The sequence below is a fragment of the Trachypithecus francoisi genome, unplaced genomic scaffold (genome assembly GCF_009764315.1).
Source record: "Trachypithecus francoisi isolate TF-2019V2 unplaced genomic scaffold, Tfra_2.0 Lachesis_group20, whole genome shotgun sequence".
Taxonomy (NCBI): domain Eukaryota; kingdom Metazoa; phylum Chordata; class Mammalia; order Primates; family Cercopithecidae; genus Trachypithecus; species Trachypithecus francoisi.
The window spans coordinates 55401928-55429440 of record NW_022681466.1 but is presented as its reverse complement, the minus strand read 5'-3'; the positions used below and the strand labels follow the sequence as shown (position 1 = coordinate 55429440).

Below are 27513 nucleotides of genomic sequence, written 5' to 3'. Positions count from 1 at the left end.
TCTCTACTGAAAATACAAAAAAAGTAGCCTGGTGTGGTGGCGGGCGCCTGTAGTCCCAGGTACTCGGGAGGCTGAGGCAGGAGAATAGCATAAACCCAGGAGGCGGAGCTTGCAGTGAGCGGAGATCGGGCTACTGCACTCAAGCCTGGTTGGAGCTTGCAGTGAGCAGAGATCGTGCCACTGCACACCAGTCTGGGTGACAGAGCGAGACTCCGTCTCAAAAAAAAAAAAAAAAGTTGGAATGAGACAGATTTAGGAAATTTGCACATGGAACAAACTATATTTTTCAAAATTTATGTTTCTATCTTTCTAATCTAATTTTTATTTATTTTTTTTGAGACATCACTCTGTCACCCAGGCTGGAGTGCAGTGGTGCAATCTCGGCTCACTGCAAGCTGCGCCTCCCCGTTTCATGCCATTCTCCTGCCTCAGCCTCCCGAGCAGCTGGGACTACAGGTGCCTGCCACCACACCTGGCTAATTTTTTTGTATTTTTAGTAGACATAGGGTTTCACCGTGTTAGCCAGGATGGTTTCGATCTCCTGATCTCGTGATCTGCCTGCCTTGGCCTCTCAAAGTGCTGGGATTACAGGCGTGAGCCACCATGCCTGGCCTCTCATCTTATTTTTTGAGATGGAGTCTGTCGCCCAGGCTGGAGTGCAGTGGTGCCATCTCGGCTCACTGAAACCTCTGTCTCCCAGATTCAAGGGATTCTCCTGCCTCAGCCTCGGGAGTAGCTGGGATTACAGGCGCCTGCCACCACACCCGGCTAATTTTTGTATTTTCAGTAGAGATGGTGTTTCACTATGTTGGCCAGGCTGGTCTTGAACTCCTGACCACAGGTGACCTGCCCCCACTCGGTCTCCCAAAGTGCTGGGATTACAGGCATGAGCCACTGTGCCTGGCCTTAGCTTTCTCATCTTGAATAAGAAATAAAATTGAGTTAATATTTAGATGCAAATACCTCTCAAAGAAGCCAGTAATAAAGATAGCTGTGCTAGAGAAATAGTAATATCTTATATCTTATTGAGGTGATATTTTTAAGATTTTTTTTTTTTTTGAGACAGGGTGTTGCTTTGTAACCCAGGCTGGAGTGCAGTGGCATGATCTCAGCTAACTGCAGCCTCTAACTCCTGGACTCAAGCGATCCTCTCACCTAAATCTCCCTAGTAGCTGGGACTATAGGAGTGTGCCACCACACTTGGCCAATTTTTGTATTTTTTGTAGAGGCAGGGTTTTGCCATGTTGCCCAGGCTGGTCTTGAATTCCTGAGCTCAAGCGATCTGCTTGCCTCTGCCTCCCAAGTGCTGGGATTATAGGCATGAGCCACAACACCTGGTTTAAATATATTTTTTACTTTAATAAGGCATTCTATTTTTAGCACAAGAACTATAGGAAATAGAGGAAAAATCTACAGGCCTATGGTCCAGAAACAATGACAACTTTAGGAAGATCATTAGGTAAGTATTAAATGCAATGACTGAGGGACCTAAGACTACATCAGTTGTTGGGAATTTAAGACTCAAGAGTTCTGGAATGTATCTCTGAATCCTGGATACAATTGATAATCGACCACTGTTTTATTTATTCATTTATTCTGAGACAGGATCTTGCCCTGTTGCCCAGGCTAGAGTGCAGTGGTGCAGCCATAGCTTACTGCAGCCTCAACCTTTTAGGCTCAATCCATTTTCCTGCCTCAGCCTCCCAAGTAGCTGGGACCACAGGAGCCAGCCACCACACTCAGCTAATTTTTTAAAAATTTTTGTAGAGATAGGGTCTCCCTGTGTTGCCCAGGCTGGTCTCGAACTCCTGGGCTCAGACAATCTTCCCGCCTTGGCTTCCCAAAGTGCCGGGAGACCTAAGCCCAGCCTAATCTCCACTTCTTGCAACAAATGCCTTTCTTCTCTTTACCTTTCAAAACCTTTTGTCCATCACCCTTTTCCCTAATACACATACACATACCTCAGTATCCCAAAGGATGGAAATTTGGGGATTCTAGTTCTATTTTCTAATATATCTGACAAGAATAATTCAGAAAAAGTAAAGATGTGCATCTAGAAACAACATTTTTTCAGCCTGACTTTTGACCTGTGTGGAACTGATTTACCTTCTATCCCTCAGTAATCCTCTACCAATCTGTATAGCTCCAGGCCAAGGATATATGAGTAAAGCATATATTCCTGATCCTTTGTCCCTGGCCCTCTCAGGCAATTAATGCAGCTCTCTTTCTTCACTAGTTAAGTCTTTCTCCAACCTACTTAGGTAGAGCAAGCTAGGAACACAGAAGTGAGGAACATGGAGTCAGAGCTGCTACTCTCAAATTCAACTGACTGTCTTCACACACCCATATCTTTTCTCTAGCAATTACTACTTAATTATATTCCCTTCATTTCTGGAGCTCATTGATGGTAAGGTTCATCAGTGGATCAGTAATTTTAAAGAAAAAACTGCTGCCATAACCAGAATTCAGGAAATGTGGTTTTGTGAAAGAAATCTAATGTGACCCCTGCCAACATGAAAATATATTTATAAAACGCTTTTGACAAAAGCTAATTTGAAAACAATGATTTTCCCCTCTATTATACCTTTTGTTCTAAGAGTGCCCTCCGGAGGGAGACCCTCTGTTCAAGCTCCCGAAGCTCTCGATCATGTTGTGCCTCAGCTTGCATCTTGATTTTGCTCTGATATGCATTCAGCAGCTCCAGTTCCTGCTGCAGCTGCATCTTCAAAACCTGGCATTCTGCTTCCTGTGCTTCATCCAAACGCAGCTGAGAGAGAGAAAGAAAAAAAAACGAAACAGATATATCCTACTGTTAGCTATCAATGCATGACCTATGGAAAGGAGGAGGAGTGTTAGAAGATAGACTACTCTTTCTTGGTTCAGACAATTTTTCTGTCTTTTATCTCGGAGTAAACATCTCTGAAAAAGAAAGGCAGAATAACTAACAATAGTGTTATGAAGATAAAGCTATCATAAGCTATTTGGAGGATGCCTGAATAACCACATTTCTCTTAAGAAAAACCTAGAATCTCTTTAGATCTCTGAATCTCTTCCTCTCTAGCGGAAATAACTATAGAACAAAGACCAGCAAACCACAGTCTACAAGCAAAGTATGGGCGGGTGCCCGTTTTTTTGTTTTTTACAGCCCATGAGCTAATAATGTTTCATTTTGAAAGGGTTACATCTTAAGCGGTCATGTAAGTACCCACATAATACCCTTAGTTTTGCCTCCTGCCTAAAAAGTCTCATCTGGCCCTTTTTTTTTTTTTTTTGAGACGGAGTCTCATTTAATTGCCCAGTCTGGAGTGCAACTGCGCAATCTTGGCTCACTGCAACCTCTGCCCCCCGGGTTCAGGTGATTCTCCCGCCTCAGCCTCCTGAGTCACTGGGATTATAGGCGCCCGCCACCGCGCCTAGCTAATTTTTGTATTTTTAGTAGAGGCGGGGTTTCACCATGTTGGGCAGGCTGCTCTTGAATTCTTGACCTCAGGTGATTCACCCGCCTGGGCCTCCTGAAGTGCTGGGATTACAGGCGTGAACCGCTGCGCCCAGCCTTATCTGGCCCTTTAAAAAAAGTTTACAAAGCTCCTTTTTTTTTTTTTTTCAAGACGGAGTCTCGCTCTGTAGCCCGGGCTGGAGTGCAGTGGCGCGATCTTGGCTCACTGCAAGCTCCGCCTCCCAGGTTCCCGCCATTCTCCTGCCTCAGCCTCCCGAGTAGCTGGGACTACAGGCGCCCGCCATCTCGCCCGGCTAGTTTTTTGTATTTTTTAGTAGAGATGGGGTTTCACCGTGTAGACCAGGATGGTCTCGATCTCCTGACCTCGTGATCCACCCGTCTCGGCCTCCCAAAGTGCTGGGATTACAGGCTTGAGCCACCGCGCCCGGCCTACAAAGCTCTTATATGGAAAATATTTTGCGCCTATAATCCCAGCTACTCGGGAGGCCAAGGAAGGAGAATCGCTTGAACCCGGGAGGCAGAGGTTGCAGTGAGCTGAGATAGCACCACTGCAATCCAGCCTGGGCGACAGGGTGAAATTCCATGTCAAAAAAAAAAAAAAAAATTTGTATTTGTACTCAAACACAACCATTTTTATTCCCATTATAATAATACCTTTTGCTCACTGCTTCCCAAAGCTGCTATGCCAATCTCAGTAAGGTGTTGGGATCTGTGCTGGCAGGGAGCCTATTTAGAACCTCATGTCTAAATGTATCAATGAAAATTGATGCATCATGACATACCTCATGCATCATGACATTTTCAAGCAATGTTGAGAATAGGAAGAAAATGAACCATCACCACATTTCCCAAGCTGCAGGAGAGCTATCATTTTCAACTAGTACTTTAATTGCTGTGATTTCATTCAGGTGGTGGAAGAAAAGGGGCACTAAATTTGTTTTGCCCAAAAAAAGCAAACTCACGGCTTGGGTGGAGAGCATTTCGTTAATGCTGTGATCATATTGCTCAGCCAAGATAGCTAATTTCCGGGTCTGTTCCTCCTTGAGCCGTTTCAGAACAGCTTTGTGCTCACTCTTTGGTGTAGTCTCCAGCAGGTGATTTCTTAATGCTTTGTACTGTCTGGTTTGGATTTTGCAGGTATCCTGAAACTGCTTTTTTATTTGGAGTTCTTTAGACTGTGGAAAAAAAAATAGATTTATGTAAGTTGTAACATAAGGTATCTGGTATATGGTATGCTTACACACATGAAAATAAAGACTATTAGGAAAAAATGAGAGGAAAACCAAACAGGTCAGATCATAAAGTTGCAGATACTTTTTGCACTTGGCTATTTGGCCAAATCGCTGACTGAGATTTATGCAGTTTTACAACAAAAAACTTCATTTAAAACATTAGGGCATAAAGAACCCCATTTATGATAGGACTTGTAACAATATCTGTTGTTTCACTAATAAAGTTAGTGACCTGAGTAGATATTAAAATTAGCTTTGATTATTATGCATATTCATGACAGAAAATTACATTTTTTCTTTTTTTTTGAGATGGAGTCTCACTCTGTCACCCAGGCTGGAATGCAGTGGTACAATCATGGCTCACTGTAGCCTCAACCCGCTATGCTCAAGCAATCCTTCCACCTCAGCCTCCTGAGTAGCCGGGACCACAGGTGTGCGCCACACCCACTTTCGGCTTTTTTTTTTTTTTTTTTGAGTCTTGCTCTGTCGCCCAGGCTGGAGTCCAATGGCACAATCTCGGCTCACTGCAACCACCGCCTCCCGAGTTCAAGCGATTCTCCTGTCTCAGCCTCCCGAGTAGCTGGGATTACAGGCATGTGTCACCATGCCCAGCTAATTTTTGTATTTTTAGTAGAGACAGGGTTTCACCATGTTGGCCTGGCTGCTCTTGAACTCTTGACTTCAAGTGATCTGCCTGCCTTGGCTTCCTAAGTGCTGGAATCACAGGCGTGAACCACCACACGTGGCCAATTTTTGTATTTTTTGTAGAGACAGGGTTTCACCATGTTGCCTAGGCTGGTCTCAAATTCCTGGGCTCAAGCAATCCACCTGCCTTGGCCTCCTAAAGTGCTGGGATTACTGGCATGAGCCACCATACCCAGCTCCTGGCTAATTTTTTTTTTTTTTTTTTTTTTGGTAGCAATGAAGTTTCCCTATGTTGCACAGGCTGGTTCCAAACTCCTGGCCTCAAGCGATCCTCCCACCTCAGCCTCTAAAAGTACAGTAATTATAGGCATGAGCCACTGTGCGTGGCTTAGAAAATTAAATTTTTTCTCATGAATTAAGCATAATACAGTTATGGTGGCTCACGCCTGTCATCTCAGTACTTCTGGGAGGCCAAGGCAGGATTGTTTGTAGGCCAGGAGTTCCAGACTAGCCTGAGCAACACAGTGAGACCCCATTTCTACAAAGCAATTTTAAAAATTAGCCAGGCACAGTGATGCACACCTGTAGTCCTAGCTACTAGGGAGGCTGAGGCAGAAGGATCACTTGAGCGCAGGAGTTCAAGGCTGCAGTGAACCGTGATTGCATCACTGGACTCTAGGCTGAACAAGAATGAGACACTGGTTTCTAAAAAAAAAAAAAAAGAAAAAAAAAAGAAAAAAGATATAAAAGCACCTTATTGGTGAGACAATATCTTATCAGATCTAGAGACAGAAAATAAAGCACATTTATTTTGTTTGTTTTAGAAACACTTTGCTACAATTTCTTTTTTGTTCTTTTTTTTAGACGGAGTCTCATTCTGTTGCTCAGGCTGTAGTGCAGTGGTGCGATCTCAGCTCACTGCAGCCTCCATTTCCTGGGTTCAATCGATTTTCCTGCCTCAGCCTCCCGAGCAGCGGGAATTACAGGCTTGTGCCACCATGCCCGGCCAATTTTTGTATTTTTAGTAGAGACAAGGTTTCACTATGTCAGCCAGGCTCGTCTTGAACTCCTGACCTCAGGCAATCCGCCGAACTTGGCCTCCCAAAGTGCTGGGATTACAGGCATGAGCCACTGTGCCTTGCCCCCAATTTCTTTTAATGACACTCTCAACTCCAACTATACAGTTTATGTACCAAATGTGAGGCTAACTTGGAAGTCTCTATTCGGAATTATTAATACTGTTACTACAATGGTCTTTTCCTTAAGAGAATAAACTAGGTAGAGATATATTTAGCAATGGTTTACTCTTTAACACAAGCAAAAACTTAAACGTCAGTCAAGTTAACTAATCTTGGCCAGGCGTGGTGGCTCACGCTTGTAACCCCAGCACTTTGGGAGGCTGAGGTGGCCAGATCATTTGAGGTCAGGAGTTTGAGACCAGCCTGGCCAACATGGTGAAACCCTGTCTCTACTAAAAATACAAAAATTAGTTCGGCGTGGTGGCACATGCCTGTAATCCCAACTACTCAGGAGGCTGAGGCATGAGAATTGCTTGAACCCGGGAGGTGGAGGCTGCAGAGAGCTAAGATTGCACCACTGCACTCCAGCCCGGGCAACAGAGCGAGACTCTGTTTCAAACACACACACACAAACAAAAAACCATAACAAAACTAATCTTTCAAAGGTTAAACAAAACTCGTGTTAACGGAGGAGACAACCCTCTTCTTGGGGTAACAGACATGAACTACAGTATATAAACATTTCTAAGATGAAAATATTTAAGCTTAGAGACAGAAGATCTTTGGCTTTAGTGTTTGGTTAATCAGCAGGTTAGGTATTCTATAAACTCAGGTTTTAAAAAGTTTTAATAAGATGAGATCTGTTTCTGCAAGGCGTACCAGTTGATCCTATAAGTGACAACACATTCATTTACTGCACTGAGGCAGAACCTATCGTTGAAATTATTTTACCTTAATATAAATACCGCCAGGTATTGATTGGTTGATTCATCATGCAACAAATGGATATGTGACCAAATTTACACTAAGTACTAAGAAGTACTCCCCTCAATACTACAACATTAAATATACCTTTCTGTATTTTTCACCATCTGAGGCACTAGATCCTAGTAATATGTCTTTATTTTGTGAGGGGTCAAGAAATGTCTAGCTAGTAAGAGAAACTCTTAGTTTAGCTAAGAGTTTTAGTAGAGACACTTAGTAGCACTGCTTTTATTTTTGAGACAGAGTCTCACTCTGTCGTCTAGGCTCTGGAGTACAGTGGCACAATCATGGCTCACTGCATCCCTGACCTCCCAGGTTCAAGCAATCCTCCTACCTCAGCCTCCCAAGTAGCTGGGATTACAGGTGTGAGCCACCAACACGTTTGGCTTTTTAATCTTTTTCTTTTCTTTTTTTGAGACAGGGTCTCACTCTGTCACCCAGGTTGGAGTGCAGTGACATGATCATGGCTCACCATAGCCTCAGCCTCCTGGGGTTCAAGTGATCCTCTTGCCTCTCGGCCTTCTGAGTAGCTGGGACCACCACAGGTATGTCATCATGCTCAGTCTCTTTTTTTTTTTTTTTTCCTGAGACAGAGTCTTGCTCTATCACCAGGACGGAGTACAGTGGCACGACCTCAGCTCACTGCAACCTCTGACTACCTGGTTCAAGTGATTCTCCTGCCTCAGCCTCCTGCATAGCTGGGACTACAGGCGCACACCACTACACCCAGCTAATTTTTTTATTTTTAGTAGAGATGGGGTTTTGCCCTGTTAGCCAGATGGTCTTGATCTCCTGACCTTGTGATCTGCCCGCCTCAGCCTCCCAAAGTGCTGGGATTACAGGCGTGAGCCACTGTGCCTGGCTTTATTTTTAGAGATGAGATCTCCCTATGCTCCCCTAGGCTGGTAATTTTTTCTAAAGACAAGGTCTCACTATGTTGCTCAGGCTGAGTAGCACCATTTTAAGATACCATTCTTAGGCCGGGTGTGGTGGATCACGCCTGTAATCCCAAGAGTCTGGGAGGCTGAGGCGGGTGGATCACTTGAGGTCAGGCATTCAAGACCAGCCTGGTCAATATGGCGAAATTCTTTCTCTACTAAATATACAAAAATCAGCTGGGTGTGGTGGCACATGCCTGTAATCACAGCTACTCGGGAGGCTGAGGCAGGAGAATTGCTTCAAGTTGGTAGGCAGAGGTTGCAGTAAGCCAAGACTGCGCCACTGCCCTCCAGCCTGGGTGACACAGCGAAAACAAACAAAAACAACTATTCATGGTTAACAAAGTTGTTCCAAGTGCTTCTAGACAGAAATGGAACAATGAAATTTAGATAGTACCTTCTGCCTCAGTAAAATAGCATCCATTCTTTTAAAAGGTTTTATTTTTATTTATTTATTTATTTGTTGAGATGGAGTTTTGTCCTTGTTGCCCAGGCTGGAATGCAATGGCGGGATCTCGGCTCACCATAACCTCCACCATCCTCTGCTCCTGCCTCAGCCTCCCGAGTAGCTGGGACAGCAAGCATGCGCCACCACGCCCGGCTACTTTTGTATTTTTAGTAGAGATGGGGTTTTTCCATGTTGGTCAGACTGGTCTCGAACTCCCAACCTCAGCCTCCCAAAGTACTGGGATTACAGGCATGAATCATTGCACTCGGACATTATTTTTATTTTTTGAGATGGAGTCTCGCTCTGTCGCCAGGCTAGAGTGCAGTGGCACGATCTTGGCTCACTGAACCTCCACCTACCGGGTTCAAGCAAATCTCCAGCCTCAACCTCCCAAGTAGCTGGGACTACAGGCACGCGCCACCGTGCCCGGCTAATTTTTGTATTTTTAGTACAGATGAGGTTTCACCATGCTGGCCAGGATGGTCTCTTGACCTGGTGATCCCCTGCCTCAGCCTTCCAAAGTGCTGGGATTACAGGTGTGAGTGACTGCGCCCAGCCAAAACTTTTTATTTTTAAAGCATTGTGCTGGGCTGGGCGTGGTGGCTCACGCCTGTAATCCTAGCAGTTTGGAAAGCTGAGGTGGGTGGATCACCTGAGGTCAGGAGTTTGAGACCAGCAGGGCCAATGTGGTGAAACCCATCTCTACTAAAAACACGAGGGCATGGTGGCAGGTGCCTGTAATCCCAGCTACTCGGGAGGCTGAGGCATGAGAATCACTTCATCCCGGGAGGTGGAGGTTGCAGTGAGCCAAGATCACGCCACCATACTCCAGCCTAGGCGACAAGAGCGAAACTCCATCTCAAAAAAAACCAAAAAACCAAAAACAAAACAAAACAAAAAAACATTGTGCCAGGAATACTGTAATCGTTCCACATCCCTGCCTAATGAGAAAAAATAACTCCTTGAAAAATTTTTCTTTAACAAGAGTAAAATTAATGCTTATACTAAGAATAAACTATATCCCTCAATTTGTGACTCAAATGAAAGCGAGATGAATGCAAGTTACAGTCATTTCTACTCATTTAGTGCTGACAAAGCATCATCTGGATGAAAGCTGAAGAAACAGCAGAGTAGGCAGCAGATTTTCACCCGACCCTTTCCATAGAAACAGCACCCCACCCCCACAGATCCTAATCAACATAAATAAAATGTTCCAACTGCAATCTCATCTCCTCCATCAAACACAGTTGATGCTATATTCTAAATTCTGCCTCCACTACTTAAGGAGAAAATTGGAAGAGGCAACGATTACTTAAGTAAATAGAAATGTGATGATTTGGGGTTAAAATGCTCCAGTTGAGTAAGTAAATAGATACACATAAATATGAGGAAAATGGTGATTTTTCTTCCCTAACAGGAAACCTTGAGCTCACTTGTAATCACAAAGGCATTTTATTTAAAGTCTGACTATGATCAATGAAGCTTTATTTTCTCCTCACTTTTTTTTTTTTTTTTTTGAGACGGAGTCTTGCTCTGTCACCCAGGCTGGAGTGCAGTGGCCGGATCTCAGCTCACTGCAAGTTCCGCCTCCGGGGTTTACGCCATTCTCCTGCCTCAGCCTCCCGAGTAGCTGGGACTACAGGCGCCCGCCACCTCGCCCGGCTAGTTTTTTGTATTTTTTAGTAGAGACGGGGTTTCACCGTGTTAGCCAGGATGGTCTCGATCTCCTGACCTCGTGATCCGCCCGTCTCGGCCTCCCAAAGTGCTGGGATTACAGGCTTGAGCCACCGCGCCCGGCCCTTCTCCTCACTTTTAATACACTATCTGAGAGAATCAGATTACTGTTTATAAGCTTTAAAACGGAAAGGTTCTAATGACAGGAAATAGAAAGAAATGGTTAAATGTCAAACAACTATCCATCACCCAAGCCCCAGGGAAATGCAGTCATATCAGACTTACAGTACAACTTTCAGTTTGGTTTATCCCTCGGTGCTGTTGGCTTTGAAATCACAATTGACTTTGCTGACATGTTAGTTTAAAAATCTTTTCATGGGAGATTGTCTTTCCGTAGCTAAATGATTACGTATCTCCCTACTGCAAAAACGAAATAAATCTAAAATATCATTACAATTCCGGTTTTTCTAAGCATTAACTAAGGAAGGTTATGTTAGTAGTCAACATAACCACTCTGTAAATAAAAATTACCTATTTTGAAGACATAGCAAGGTGAAATTTTACTCACATTCACATGAAAACAATAAAGCATCTTAACATTGTTTCTATATTTTGTTCAGGACAACTTGTTTGAATGGAGTTGGGTGGGCATTGGGAATACCATTGAGTGTGTTGTAGTTTCTAGATTTTCACACAGACTACCTCTGTGAATGAATTTCACTGTACTCCAGCACAGTTACTCAGAGTAAAACCAAGAACCATTTTATAGTTTAAATATCAAATAGCTTATAAAAATGGCTGGGTAGGAGTACAGGGGAAGCTTTAAATAGGAAATACTGTGGAAACTGGACCTTACTGAATATAACAAAAGTTTAAAATGTACAGATATGTACAGAGCAACTGAGGTGCTTATCATCGATGACAGACTATATAGTGGGTGGTTTTGTATATTAAGATTCATGTGGGCCAGGCGCGGTGGCTCACGCCTGTAATCCCAGAACTTTGGGGGGCTGAGGCAGGCGGATCACGAGGTCAGGAGATTGAGACCATCCTGGCTAACACGGTGAAACCCCGTCTCTACTAAAAATACAAAAATTTAGCTGGGCATGGTGGCAGGTGCCTGCAGTCCCAGCTACACGGAGGCTGAGGCAGGAGAATGGAGTGAACCCGGGAGGCGGAGCTTGCAGTGAGCCGAGATCGCCCCACTGCACTGCAGCCTGGGTGACAGAGTGAGACTCTGTCTCAAAAACAAACAAACAAAAATTTCAGAATTGGTAACTGTAGTTGACTTTGACTGAGAGAGATGGACCAGGTGGCTGGGGGAACAAGCATAAAGAAGAAAACTTTTTTCTTGTTATTATTTTTCTAACTAGTGGCTATGCAGCTTAAAACTTTTTATTTTATAATGCACTTTCATGTTTTTAAATTTTGTACAAGTCATATTTACAGCAAATTATGGTTCTAAAATTTTACTTGGAACAACAGAGATAAGCCAAATGGTTAGCTTGTCGACATGTAGAATATAATATTGGCCTTGGACATTTGGGTAAATTTTTCTTTGAGATAGGGTCTTGCTCTGTCACCCAGGGTTGAGTGCTGTCGTGTGTTCTCGGCTCACCGCAACCTCTGCCTCCTGGGTTCAAGGGATTCTCCTGCCTCAGCCCCCCAAGTAGCTGGGACTATACGCATGTGCCACCACACCCAACTAATTTTTGTATTTTTAGTAGAGACAGGGTTTTGCCATGTTGTCTAGGCTGTTCTTGAACTCCTGACCTCAGGTGATCCACCTGCCTTGGCCTCCTAAAGCGTTGGGATTACAGGCGTGAGCCACCGTGCCCTACCCTTGGGTAAGTTTAAAACAAGAATCTTGATTCTTATCTACTGGCACTTCCCATGGTTAAAAGTTTTGGCCACTTTTTTGTACTTTGATGAGAAATACATAAGCAAAAGACTGTAGCAACAGGCATTCAACATTAAAATCAAGCAAAGATGCTAAAAATGAAAAGAAGCTTAGTCAATTTCTTTATGACTAGACATCCGTCTTAAGACTTTTCCTACTTACGTGGATACCTTTTCATTCTCTTCCCTGTTGTCAAAAAGCTTAGGCTAACCATACCTTCAAACTCTTAGGCTGTTGTCGAACTTCCATGACATGCTTTCGTCTTAGTTCTCGTTCTCTTCGCTTATTATATTCCAGCTGGTTAGTGAGCTCAGTTTGATGCTGCAATCTGATCAACTCACAGCGCATCTTCTGAATTGTGTTGAGGTGGCGGAACTCCAGTTCTTGCATGGATTCATGCTGTCGGAGTAGCATGGCATGTTCTAAGTCCTTCTGCGTCTGTCTTTTGTTTAACTCCTAATCCATAACACAAAAGACAAAGGTATAATTTACTGCTGTATAATGCCAGAAAAAAATCCTAAAAAACAGAATACCCAGTAAACAGATGTAATTAACCCTGTTATTCAATTATAATTGCAGAGTAAATATTAGGGTTGTGACTTTTACCTCTTTAAATGGGCAATTAGTAGCACAAATTTCGTTACCATATTCATTTACTATTTATTCATATTATTTTATTGCCATTAGCTTAAGACATTATTACATCTATATCAAGAGGTTTAACATTTTTCTTTTGTTTACTTCCTAATTTTATATTTGAATTGGGCTCCTAAGTTATCCTTTTAGTTTCTTCAGAGTATTCTATTCAATTATTTTACATGCAGTCTACTCTGGTGAGTGTAGTGATTAAGAACATGGACACAGCCGGGCGTGGTGGCTCATGCCTGTAATCCCAGCACTTTGGGAGGCCGAGGCAGGTGGTTCACAAAGTCAGGAGATTGAGATCATCCTGGCTAACACGGTGAAAACTGTCTCTACGAAAAATACAAAAAATTAGCCGGGCGTGGTGGCGGACACCTGTAGTCCCAGCTACTCGGGAGGCTGAGGTAGGAGAATGGCGTGAACCCGGGAGGTGGAGCTTGCAGTGAGCCAAGATCGCGCCACTGCACTCCAGCCTGGGCGACAGAGCGAGACTCTGTCGCAATTAAAAAAACAAAAATAAAAAATAACCGGGCATGGTGGTGCATGTCTGTAGTCCCAGGTACCTGGGAGTCTGAGGCAGGAGAATGGCTTGAAGCCAGGAGGCAAAGGTTGCAGTGAGCCGAGATCATGCCACTGCACTCCAGCCTGGGCGACGGAGTCTCAGAAAAAAAAAAAAAATTGTAGAGACAGGGTCTTGCTATGTTGCCCAGGATAGCCTCAAACTCCTGGTCTCAAGTGATCCTCCCACGTCAGCCTCCCAAAGTGTTGGAATTACAGGTGTGAGCCACTGCACCCAGCCAGTACATAGAAATTTTAAAAGTTTCATTGTAACCTAGTGCTTTGTGATGCCATAATTCTTTCAATCATTCCTCTGTGTTTGGACATTTAAGCTGCTTGTATGTTTCACTGTTTTTTTTTTTTTTTTTTAAATCAGAGTCTCACTCTGTCACCCAGGCTGGAGTGCAGTGGTGCGATTTCAGCTCACTGCAACCTCTGCCTCCCAGGTTCAAGCAATTCTCGTGCCTCGGCCTCCTGAGTAGCTGGGATTACAGGTGTGCACCACCACACCCAGCTCATTTTTTAAATATTTTTAGTAGAGACAGAGTTTTACCACATTGACCAGGCTGTCCTTGAACTCTCGACCTCAAGGATTACAGGCGAGAGCCACTGCTCCAGCCCATGTTTCACTTTTATAAACAAAGTTTCAATAAATATCTATGTATACTGTATCATAGAATCATGTTGTTATTTCTGTAGGACAGAGTTCTAGAAGTGGATTTGATGGATAAATGCTACGTGCATATTAAATTTTAAAAGCTACTCTTAAATCATGCTCCAAAGGGGCAATATCAATTTATAGTCTTACTAATAGCGTCTGTTAACACATGCCATTACTAGGATTGAATGTATCAATCTTTTACATTTTTCTTACATAATGGATGCAACAGTTTTAATTTGAATTTATTAGTAAACTCGTACAATTATGCTATATTACAAGCATAATATATTACAAGCATGAAATATATTATTTCAACCCACTCTCAGAAATTTATCTATACTCACAGGTATCTTAATAATGAAAATAATTCTTTTCTGTTTTTGAGATGGAGACTTGCTCTGTGGCCCAGACTGGAGTACAGCAGCACAATCTCAGCTCACTGCAACCTCCACCTCCCAGGTTCAATTGATTCTCATGTCTCGGCCTCCCAAGTAGCTGGGATTACAGGCATCTGCCACCACGTCTGGCTCATTTTTTTGTATCTCTACTAAAAGTAGAGATGGGGTTTCACTATGTTGGCCATGCTGGTCTCAAACTCCTGACCTCAAGTGATTCACTTGCCTCGGCCTCCCAAAGTGCTAGGATCATAGCCACGAGCCACCACACCCAGCCAAGAATAATTGTTTTCATTGGCAGAAGAGTTTCTACAACATTTACCCAATTAATAATCACATGATGATAAAAATGTATTTAAGGGCAACACACACTTCATGGAGCCCATTTCAGGTCAGAGGCAAAAACTGCCCAATGAATTTCCTCATATGTAAAAATCAAGGCTGACCATGGTGGCTCATGCCTGTAATCCCAGCATTTTGGGAGGCCAAGGCAGGCGGATCACTTGAGGTTGGGAATTGGACACCAGCCAGGCCAACATGGCAAAACCCCGTTTCTTTTTTTTTTTTTTGAGACGGAGTCTTGCTCTGCCACCCAGGCTGGAGTGCAGTGGCCGGATCTCAGCTCACTGCAAGCTCCGCCTCCCGGGTTTACGCCATTCTCCTGCCTCAGCCTCCCGAGTAGCTGGTACTACAGGCACCCGCCTCGTCACCCGGCTAGTTTTTTGTATTTTTAAGTAGAGACAGGGTTTCACCGTATTAGCCAGGATGGTCTCAATCTCCTGACCTCGTGATCCGCCCATCTCGGCCTCCCAAAGTGCTGGGATTACAGGCTTGAGCCACCGCGCCTGGCACAAAACCCCGTTTCTACTAAAAGTACAAAAATCAGCCGGGTGTGGTGATGCACGCCTGTAGTCCCAGATACTTGGGAGGCTGAGGCAGGAGAATTGCTTGAACCTGGGAGCAGAGGTTGCAGTGAGCCGAGATCACCACTGCACTCCAGCCTGGGCGAAAGAGCGAGACTCTGTTTCAAAATAAATAAATAAAAGTAAAAATAAAAATCAACATTTTTCATTTTTCATTTGTGGATTGGTTAATATTTATTGAATGCCTACTATTAATCAGAAACTGGAGATTTAAAAAACTGCATCAATTCTGTGATTTTATACAACTTCCATTGTAGTGAGGGAGTCAGGAACAACCTCCCTACCCTGCAGAAACACATGGTTTTGTGAACATACACATATTCACGTGAAAAAGAAAAGTGCAAAGAAGAACACATGTATTTAGTTAGTTGTCTGTCTGTTTGTTTGAGACAGGGTCTTGCTCTGTAGCTCAGGCTGGAATGCAGTGGCATGATCATGGCTCACTGCAGCCTCAACCTCCTGGGCTCAGGAATGTTCATGCGCCAGCCTCCCAGGTAGCTGGGACTACAGGTGCACACCACCACACCCAGCTAATTTTTTTAAATATACATATATTTTTTGTAGAGACAGGGATTTGTCAGGTTGCCCTGTCTGGTCTCAAACTCCTAGAATCAAGTGATCTGCCTGCCTTGGCCTCCCAAAGTGTTGGGATTACAGTTACCATACCTGGCTGCAAAGAATAATATTTAAATAAAGCAGAAGAATGTGGTGGTTAAGTCCAGGCATGGTAGCTCATGCTTGTAATCCTAGCACTTTGGGAGGCTGAGACGGGCAGATTGCATGAGGCCAAGAGTTCGAGAACAGCCTGGCCAACATGGCGAAAGCCCATCTATACTAAAAATACAGAACTTAGTTGGATTTGGTGGTGCACACCTGTAACCCTAGCTACCCTGGGAGGCTGAGGCACGAAAATCGCTCGCACCCAGGAGGTGAAGGTTGCACTGAGCCAAGAAGGTTGCACTGAGCCAAGATGGCGCCACTGCACTCCATACTTGGCGACATGGAGAGACTCTTTCTTGGGAAAAAAAAAAATTGGTGGTTAAGAGATTTTAAGGAAATTACATCTGAGTAAAGATATACAGGGAACAAACAATCCATGTGAATATCTGAGGAAGAATGATTCAGACAGAGGCAAATAGAAGTGCAAAGTCCCTGAGACTAGAATGGAATTGGAGTATTTTCAGGAAAGATGGCTTTTGATTAAGGATTTAAAATTTCTCATCACTCAAACTTACCTCCCTGACAAGGTCCTGCTCTAAGTTATGACGACCAAGTAACATTCTTCTCTTGAAGCGACGGCATTCCAGCTCTAGGTATTGTCTTTGACGTCGAAGAAGGTTAGCTTCTTCTTCTGCTTGGAAATGCTGTATATTCTCCTTCTGCTTTGAAAGCCACTCCTGTTTTTCTTTTTTGGGGGTACTCTGGTTTTCATTTAGCTCCTGGCAACATAAAAACAAACTCAGGTAAAAATACATAAAAATAGGGCCAGGCATGGTGGCTCACGCCTGTAATCCCAGCACTCTGGGAGGCCAAGGCGGGCGGATCACGAGATCAGGAGATCGAGACCATCCCAGCTAACATGGTGAAACCCTATCTCTACTAAAAATACAAAAAATTAGCCGGGCTTGATGGCAGGCGCCTATAGTCCCAGCTACTCGGGAGGCTGAGGCAGGAGAATGGCATGAACCCAGGAGGAGGAGCTTGCCTGACCAACATGGAGAAACCCTGCCTCTACCAAAAATACAAAATTAGCCAGGCATAGTGGCACATGCCTGTAATGCCAGCTACTCGGGAGGGTGAGGCGGAGAATTGCTTGAGCCCAGGAGGTGGAGGTTGCAGTGAGCTGAGATAGCGCCACTGCACTCCAGCCTGGGCAAAAAGAGCGAAACCCGGTTTCAAAAAAAAAAAAAATTAGCTAGGCATGGTGGCACGTGCCTGCAGTCTCAGCTACTTGGGAGACTGAGGCAGGAGAGTCGCTTGAACCTGGGAAGCAGAGGTTGCAGTGAGCCAAGATTGCGCCACTGCACGCCAGCCCGGGTGACAGAGTGAAACTCTGTCTCAAAAAAACAAAAACACCACCACAATAAAAACCCCATAAAAATTACCTAAATGAATATTATCATTTTGCATCAGTAAATTTTAAATAAAAGTTCTTGGCTGGGTGCGGTGGCTCACACCTGTAATCCCAGCACTTTGGGAGGCTGAGGTGGGCAGATCACCTGAGGTCAGGAGTTCAAGACCAGCCTGACCAACATGGAGAAACCCTGTCTCTACTAAAAATACAAAATTAGCCGGGCATGGTGATGCAGGCTTGCAATCCCAGCTACTCGGGAAGCTGAGTGGGAAAATCACTTGAACCTGGGAGGCAGAGGTTGCAGTGCAGTGAGCCGAGATGGCGCCATTGCACTCTAGCCTGGGCAACAAGAGCAAAACTCCATCTCAATAAACAAACAAACAAACAAACAAAAGTTCTTAAGTGTGTTTCTTCTCTAATAGGCAGTAATACAATACAATGTCCAATGACCTCTAGAAGACAAGTGGTATTTACATCTTTTTTTTTTTTTTTGAGACAGAGTCTTGCTCTGTCGCCCAGGCTGCAGTGCAGTGGTGTGATCTCGGCTCACTGCAACCTCCGCCTCCCAGGTTCAAGCGATTCTCCTACCTCAGCCTCCCGAGTAGCTGGGATTACAGGCATCTGCCAGCACGCCCAGCTAATTTTTTGTATTTTTAGTAGAGACGGGATTTCACCATGTTAGCCAGGATGGTCTCGATCTCCTGACCCCGTGATCCGCCCACCTCGGCCTCCCAAACTATTGGGATGACAGGCGTGAGCCACTGTGCCCGGCCTTTAGATCTTTCTTGAGTCACCCACTCAATCGGAAAGGAAAGAGAGATATGTACACCAGAAAACGTGTACCTTTTGTCCCTGCACAGCTACATTTCTGATGGTTCCTAACTTCAAAGTACACAATGATTGGTGAATAAAGTAAAACACATCCTTCTTTAAAACCTTCCCAAGAAGAGACAGAAGATAGTGCTTTTAGGTAAAAATCATAAGTGAACTAGGGCAAAAATACAGTTAAACATCTCGCTTCTTGGTTTTTGACATCCTTGATGCTAAGTTTTTGGCAAAATTATGGAAGGATTCGACATAAGAAAACTGGAAATTAAATGGAAAACAAACAAAACCATGGGAGAATAGAGACCTACTTTATGAATGGTATTTAATTTTCAGCATTAACCACTGAACAAATCAAAATTAATGATTTTCCACATTGTTTTAAATTTCACTGGAAAACAAAACAACTGCATTTTGTTGGAGATTTACTTATAGTTGGAAACTCTATTTACTATTGTTTCAAACTCAAAGTTCCAGTATAGAGTTTGGCTTTTGAATTATAGTCATGGGAATATACTGCAAATTATACCATTTAGAGTTGGAAAAATCTTGTCAATGAAGCTCACTTGGCAGGGTATACAGCAAGTCTTTGTACCACCAATATGTACACAAGACATACATATCTGATTATAAGGCAAATTCCTACACACTCACAAATCATTAATATCAAATTGATTATACTTATTTTATCAAAATCAATCGATGTGTCACAGTATGCTAATTAATTATATGAACTAAAAATTTCAATCATCCTGTAAGACAGGAGTGTAAATTAAAAGACATATCACTTTCCGTTCCTGGTGCCTATCTTGAATAACGATCCTCTTTAAGAAGTTGTCAGGCCAGGCACGGTTGGTCACGCCTGTAATCCCAGCACTTTGGGAGGCCAAGGTGGGCAGATCATGAGGTCAGGAGATCGAGACCATTCTGGCTAACATCGTGAAATCCTGTCTCTACTAAAAATACAAAAAATTAGCCGAGCTTGGTGGCAGGCACAGGTAGTCCCAGCTACTCGGGAGGCTGAGGCAGGAGAATGGAATGAGTTTAAGACCAGCCTGGCCAAGATGGTGAAACCTTCGTCTCTACTAAAAATACAAAAATCAGCCGGGCGCGGTGGCAGGTGCCTGTAATGCCAGCTACTCAGGAGACTGAGGCAGGAGAATCACTTGAACCCAAAGCGGCAAAGGTTGCAGTGAGCCGAGATCATGCCACTGCACCCCAGCCTGGACAACAGAGTGAGACTCTATCTCAAAAAAAAAAAAAGGCAGCACAAGAGCCAGGAGTGGTGGCTCACGCTTGTAATCCCAGCACTTTGGGAGGCCGAGGTGGGTAGATTGCCTGAGGTCAGGAGTTCGAGACCAGCCTGGTTAACATGGTGAAACCCCGTTTCTACTAAAAAAATATATAAAAATTAGCTGGGCATGGTGGCACACACCTGTAATCCCAGCTACTTGGGGGGCTAAGGCAGGAGAATCCTTTCAACCTAGGGGGAGGGGAGATTGCAGTGAGCCAAGATCACACGACTGCACTCCAGCCTGTACATGTACAACAGAGTGAGACTTCCGTTTCGAAAAAAAAAAAAAAAAAGCAGAGGGAGGGGGCAGCACAAGAAAGGGCAAACAAATACGAAACCCTGTAGCCACAACGAAATAATCAGCATATTCTACCTAAAAAAAACTGATAAGCAAATATCCCCCTTATTCTGTTTACTTTTAAAGTAAAACAATGGGAAACCAAAAACATTAGAAGAAAAGGTTTCACATAACAAAACGTGATCAGGTACAGTGGCTTATGCCTATAATCCCAGCACTCTGGGAAGCCAAGGTGGGCAGACTGCTTGAGCCCAGGAGTTTGAGACCAGGCTAGGCAACATGGCAAGACCCTGTCTCTACAAAAAATAAATTTAAAAACTAGCCAGGAGTGGTGGTGCGTGCTTGTGTTCCCAGCTACTGGGGAGGCTAAGGCAGGACTGCTTGAGCATGGGAGGTCGAAGCTGCAGTGAGCTATGATTGTGCCACTGCACTCCAGCCTGTGGAACAGAGTAAGACTGTCTCAAAAAATGCATACAAAAAATAAGAACATAAGGCTGGACGCAATGGCTCACACCTGTAATGCCAGCACTTTGGGAGGCCGGGGCGGGCGGATCACGAGGTCAGGAGATGGAGACCATCCTGGCTAACATGGTGAAACCCCGTCTCTACTAAAAAAAAAATACCAAATGTTAGCCAGGCGTGGTGGCAGGCACTTATAGTCCCAGCTACTCAGGAGGCTGAGGCAGGAGAATGGCGTGAACCCGGGAGGCAGAGCTTGCAGTGAGCCGGTATCACACCATTGCACTCCAGCCTGGGCGACAGAGCGAGACTCTGTCTCAAAAGTAAATAAATAAATAAAAATAAAAACATTTAAAAAGTATATTTTCAGGAAATGATTCATTTTAGATCCTCAACTAAATAACTCAGTTAAGGGTAACTGATTATAATTAAAGTCATCATTTAAACTAATATCCATTTAGTGACCACAAACAACAAAAGATAATTTTATCCTAATGCTTCTGTGAGTTGGTCACCACTGGATATAATTAATAAGCAGAAAATTTCTTGAAAAGTTTTATGACATAAGTACCTCTTTAAGCTGCTCTTTTCGAAGTTTATACTCTCTTTTCTGGGACTCTAGAAAACTATTCAGTTCTTTCTTCTGTTGGGCCTGAATATGTTGCTGAAATTTTTTCTCTTCATTGGACATCACTTTAGCCTATATGAAGTTTAAAAAATGAATCAAATTAGTTAAGTAGATAGATTTAAAATAGCAGTTTAATATACATCACTAAGAATACCTTTTACTTTCTAAGAACAAGAAATCGGTAAAACATGACCAAAATAAAAGACTGAACCAAATTATAAACACGTGCTACTTGGCATCCTTACCATTTGAACTTCAAAGAATCAGTAAGATGAAACTCATCTTTGAAATGTCAAACATGTTGTCAACTTTTTATTTAATTTAACAGAAGTATACCCTCCTCCCAACCCTCAATCCCTTAGTAAAACAAAACAAATGCTATATTTTATTTCTGATTCTATATCCCATACATGTTCATTGTAGAACATTTACAAAATACAGAAAAACAAGAAAAATCTTATGTTTTGGTGCATATCTTTTCTAATTTTTTCTTTTTTAAAAATTACTGTTTTTGAGATGGAGTCTCGCTCTGTCACCCAGGCTGCAGTGCAGTGGCACAAGCTCGGCTCACTGCAACCTCCGCGTCCCGGGTTCAAGTGATTCTCCTGCCTCAGCCTACTGAGTGACTGTGACGACAGGTGTGTGACACCTGTATTTTTATTATTTTTAGTAGAGACAGGGTTTCGCCATGTTGGCCAAGCTGATCTCGAACTCCTGACCTCAGGTGATCCACCCACCTCAGCCTCCCAAAGTGCTGGGATTACAGATGTGAGCCACTGCGCCCGGCCTCTAATTTTTTCTGTAAATGTACATGTCTCAAATATACACACACACACACATATATGTGTATGTATATAATTAAGTAGGCATTGTGGCTCATGCCTGTAATCCCAACACTATGAGAAGCTGAGGTGGGAGTATCACCTGAGCCCAGGAGTTTAAGACCAGCTGGGTAACATGGTGAGTGCCTGTCTCAAAAAATGTATTACAGGGTCTCACTCTGTCACCCAGGTTGGAGTGCAGTGGTACAATCATGGCTCACTGCAGCCTCCTTTTGAGCTCATGTGATCCTCCCACCTCAGCCTCCCGAGTAGCTGGAACTACAGGTGTATGTCACCATGCTCAGCTCATTTCTTTATTTTTTATTTTTGTGGAAACAGAGTCTTCCTATGTTGTTGCCCAGGCTAGTCTTGAACTTCTGGGCTCAAGTAATCGTCTCACCTCAGCCTCCCAAAGTGGTGGGATTACAGGTGTGAGCCACTGCACCCATCCTGGTTATATACTTTTAAAACAAATTTGTTATCACATTGCACATCTGCTTCAGCAATTGTTTTCCTAAATATGTTAGTATCCCCTTTTCCCAAGCTATTAAAAATAATATCTGTCAGGTGCGGTGGCTCACACCTATAATCCCAGCACTTTGGGAGGCTGAAGAGGGAAGGTCAACTGAGGTCAGGGATTTGAGACCAGCCTGATCAACATGGTGAAACCCCTTCTCTACTAAAATAAAAATAATATAAAAATTAGCCAGGCATGGTAGATGCACCTGTAGTCTCAGCTACTTGGGAGGCTGAGGCAGGAGAATTGTTAGAACTTGGAGAGCAGAGGTTGCAGTGAGCTGAGATCACGCCACTGCACTCCAGCCTGGGCAACAGAGAGAGATTGTCTCAAAAAATAATAATAATAAAATAAAAAATAAAAATATTCAATGCCCAGAGGATTTTAAATATGTATACATTGTTTTATCAAATTATTTCAAAATCAAATATTTATTTATATCATAAATTATTTTGTCAAAGTCCCTACTACTATGAGAATGGTTCTTTTTGTGTGAAAAGGGAGAAGAGGGTAGCTATGATAAATAATGCCTCACTGCAGACTACCTGGACATATTTTAATGATATGTGTGAATTTACTGAGAATTCTACATTCTACTTGACAAACATAACTATCGAAAAAAAGTAAAACAATGGGAAACCAAAAACATTAGAAGAAAAGGTTTCACATAACAAAAATCCTAAAAACTAAACTTTCATCATGTACAATAATGACAATTATTTGTCAATAATCAAATGAATTTGATTCTGAATAAATTCATGAATCTGAATCTTTCATAACTCATAACCTCCAACATTGTATTTATTACAGTAATCTTCAATCATTCTGATATTAAAATGCTGCCAGAAATTCAAGGGTAGTTTCCAAAAACTACAAAAAAGAATAAAAATGACTTTTTGAGACCTAAATCACCTAATGATAGGAGATTTAGCAAACTCCTCAGATAACCAGAAAATGAAAAGCTTAAAATAACTGAGTAACTTACCGATTGTGACACTATAAAACTATCAAGAATCAGGAAATGGTCCCATGTCTTATTAGTTCCCAGGCCTAGTACTTGATATTAAAATACATCAATTTTTCATATTCAAAATTTTGCTGGCTATTACATAAACTATAAAGTGGACTACCCCAATGAATAGTTTTAAGACTGATTTGTTTTAAATGATGCACACACAAAATTAGTGAGAGACAAGGTACACAGATGTCACCTTTTTTTGTAATATCAATTTACAGAAACCTTTATATAAGTCACATAAATGTTTCTCCTTTTCCCCAATTTGCTTGGTTCATGGGAACAGATACTCTAACATCAAACTGCCATGTTGGTTAATTCTGAGACATTCAAAACCTAAAACAAGCAAATTAATAATATTGAATAAGCCACCTCTTTCTCCATAGCAGCCTGGTGTTTCTTGATAAGTTTCTCCATTTCTGCAGCAAAATTGTTACGCTGAGTTTCAAGATCTTTGTCTAATCTGAGGCGATGTTCGTCCATCTCAGCCTTTAGCTTATTTTCTAGAGTCATCAGTTGCTTTTGATGTTGTCGCCTCATTCGCTTATAGCCAGACATTTGTTCTCTAAGCTCAGAATCCTGCTCATGTTCTTGCATTTGCCTTGTAACCTAGACATACAAATAATGGAAGGAAAAGAAGAAAACAAAACATTCTTCTTCGAAAAGCCTTTTAAACCATTCTATATTAACTAAGTAGGGAATTAGTGTAAAATATCCCAATGTTAGCAGATTCCAAGGAAATTTCCAACAAGTCTTTTAAAGAAATAGACTGGTTCTAAAATTTATATGGGGATATAAAAGAACCTAGAATAGCCAAAACAATCTTGAGGAACAAAAATATTTGGAGGACACGCAGCCCTACAGTAATCAAGACAATGCAGTACTGGCTTTAAGATAGGCTAAGTAGATCAAGGAAAGAGAATAAAAACTAGAAAGAGATCCACATATGTTCAATTGATTTTTCTACCAAGAAAGTCAAGTTAATTCAGAGGATAGTGTTTTTAGCAAATCCTGCTGAAACACCTGGTTCTTTACATAGAAAAAAACAAACAAACCTTGCCTCCCTATATCACTTATGTCATATATAAAAATTAATTTGAGAAGGATCATTTGGTCTGAATGTAAAACCCAGAATCACAAAGCAGAAACACAAAATATCTTTATAACCCTGGAGTAAGCAAATACTTCTTGGGCAGAACACAAAAAACACTGACCACAAAGAAAAAAAAAAAAAGAAAAACCTCAATTTAAAAATCAAGATAGGCCAGGCGTGGTGGCTCACGCCTATAATCCCAACACTTTGGGAGGCGGAGGCGGGCGATTCACAAGGTCAGGAGATCGAGACCATCCTGGCTAACACGGTGAAACCCCGTCTCTACTAAAAATACAAAAAAAATTAGCTGGGCACGGTGGCAGGCGCCTGTGCTCCCAGCTACTCGGGAGGCTGAGGCAGGAGAATGGCGTGGGCCTGGGAGGCGGAGCTTGCATTGAGCCGAGATCGCACCACCACACTCCAGCCTGGGCAACAGAGCGAGACTCCGTCTCAAAAAAAAAAAAAAAAACAAGATAAAATATGCATGACATAAAAGTAATCACCTTAAAGTGAACAATTCAGTATGTTTAGTATATTTACCATGCCATAACTATCACCTTTATTTAGTTATAAAGTATGTTCATCATCTCAAAAGAAAATTCTATACCTGTTAAGCAGTTGCTCTCCATTCTCCCCTCCTGGTAACCATCAATCTGCTTTTTGTCTCTATAGATATACCTATTCTGCATATTTCATATAAGTAGTGTCATATAATATATGAGTTTTTATGGCTGGTTTCTTTCACTTAGCATGTTTCTGAAGTTTATCCATGTTGTAGTATGCATCAGTATTTCATTTCCTTTTACAGCTGAATAAAATTCCACTGTACGTATATAGCACAATTTGTTTATCCACTCATCCACTGATGGACATTTGTATTGTTTCCGTCTTTTGGCCACTGTGAAAACTGCTGCTGTGACTATGTGTGTACATGCACTTGTCTGAGTACCTGTTTTCAATTCCTTTAAAAAACGTTAATGTTTTGATTGACAAATCATAATTGTATACATTTATGGAGTACATGTGTGATATACTGATATATGTATTCAACATATTAAATGAAATCAATCTAACATATCCATCACCTTCCTTATGCATCATTTTTTATGGTGAGACATCTGAGATTTACTTTTAGTTATTTCAAAATATTCAATATACTATTGTCAACTATAGTCACCCAGCTATGCAAAATATCTCAAAACCCGTTCCTCCTATCTTTCTGAAACTTTGTACATTTTGATCAACTCCCCATTTCTCTCTCTCCCTAACCTCTAGTAACTATCACTGTACTCTCTACCTCCATTCTATGAGTTCAACTTTATTTTTCTAGATTCCACATAAAAGCGAGATCATGTGGTATCTGTCTTTCTGTGCTTGCCTTATCTCACTTAGCATAATCCTCCAGATTCATGCATGCTCTTGCAAATGACAGGATTTTTCCTTTTTAAGGCTGAATGGTATTCCATTGTGTATATATGCTACATTTTCTTTATCCACTTATCCACTGATATGCACTTAGGTTGATTCCATGACTTAGCTATCGTGAATAATGCTGCAATGAACATGGGAGTGTAGATATCCCTTCAACATATGAATTTCAGTTCCTTTAAATATGTACCCAGAAGTGGAATTACTGGATCATATGGCAGTTCTATTTTTAGTTTTTTGAGGAACCTCCATACCATTTTCCAAAATGGCCATACTAATTTAGGTTATCACCAACAATGTGTAAGAGTTCCCCTTTTTGCCAACACTTGTTATCTTTCATCTTGTTGATAACATTTTCAATTCTTTTTTCTTTTTTTTTTTTTTTGAGACGGTGTCTCACTCTGTCACCCAGGCTGGAGTGCAGTGGCCGGATCTCAGCTCACTGCAAGCTCTGTCTCCCGGGTTTACGCCATTCTCCTGCCTCAGCCTCCGAGTAGCTGGGACTACAGGCGCCCGCCACCACGCCTGGCTAGTTTTTTTGGTACTTTTTTAGTAGAGACGGGGTTTCACCGTGTTAGCCAGGATGGTCTCGATCTCCTGACCTCGTGATCCGCCCGTCTCGGCCTCCCAAAGTGCTGGGATTACAGGCTTGAGTCACCGCGCTCGGCCTTTCAATTCTTTTTTCTTTTTTTTTTTTTTTTGAGACGGTGTCTCACTCTGTCACCCAGGCTGGAGTGCAGTGGCCGGATCTCAGCTCACTGCAAGCTCTGTCTCCCGGGTTTACGCCATTCTCCTGCCTCAGCCTCCGAGTAGCTGGGACTACAGGCGCCCGCCACCACGCCTGGCTAGTTTTTTTGGTACTTTTTTAGTAGAGACGGGGTTTCACCGTGTTAGCCAGGATGGTCTCGATCTCCTGACCTCGTGATCCGCCCGTCTCGGCCTCCCAAAGTGCTGGGATTACAGGCTTGAGTCACCGCGCTCGGCCTTTCAATTCTTTTTTCAAAGACAGGGTCAGTGTGTTGCCCACGCTGGAGTACAGTGGCACGATCTTGGCTCACTGCAGCCTCTGCCTCCTAGGTTCAAGTGATTCTCCCACCTCAGCCTCCTGAGTAGCTGGGACTACAGGTATGTGCCACCATACTCAGTTAATTTTTTGTATTTTTAGTCGAGACAGGGTTTCACCATGTTGGCCAGGCTGGTCTCGAACCCCTAATTATTTTCTTTTTTTTTTTGAGTTGAAGTCTCGCTCTTGTCCCCCAGGCTGGAGTGCAATGGCACGATCTCAGCTCACTGCAACCTCCGCCTCTCGGGTTCAAGCAATTTTCCTGCCTCAACCTCCTGAGTAGTTGGGATTACAGGCGCCTGCCACCACGCCTGGCTAATTTTTGTATTTTTAAGAGAGATGGGGTTTCACCAAGTTGGCCAGGCTGGTCTCGAACTCCTGACCTCAAGTGATCTGCCTGCCTCGGCCTGGCAAAGTGCTGGGATTACAGCTGTGAGCCACTCCGCCCGGACCACCATTTTATATAAGGGACTTGGCTTATCTGTGGATTTTGGGATTTATGGAGGGTCCTGGAACCAATCC

General features: G+C 42.8%; 1 protein-coding gene across 4 annotated transcripts in view; it reads right to left on the bottom strand.

Moving 5' to 3' along the window:
* The window catches only part of TAOK1 (TAO kinase 1), a 178849-nt gene that overhangs the window by 15349 nt on the left and 135987 nt on the right, over positions 1-27513 (bottom strand). For all 4 annotated transcript variants that reach the window (XM_033184399.1, XM_033184398.1, XM_033184397.1 and 1 more), the window contains 6 exons: positions 23780-24016; positions 20998-21126; positions 16712-16915; positions 12514-12753; positions 4420-4632; positions 2585-2767 (listed from right to left, as the gene is read on the bottom strand). In XM_033184399.1, the coding sequence (XP_033040290.1) occupies positions 2585-2767; positions 4420-4632; positions 12514-12753; positions 16712-16915; positions 20998-21126; positions 23780-24016 (1206 nt within the window). The remainder of the gene's footprint in view (positions 1-2584; positions 2768-4419; positions 4633-12513; positions 12754-16711; positions 16916-20997; positions 21127-23779; positions 24017-27513) is intronic.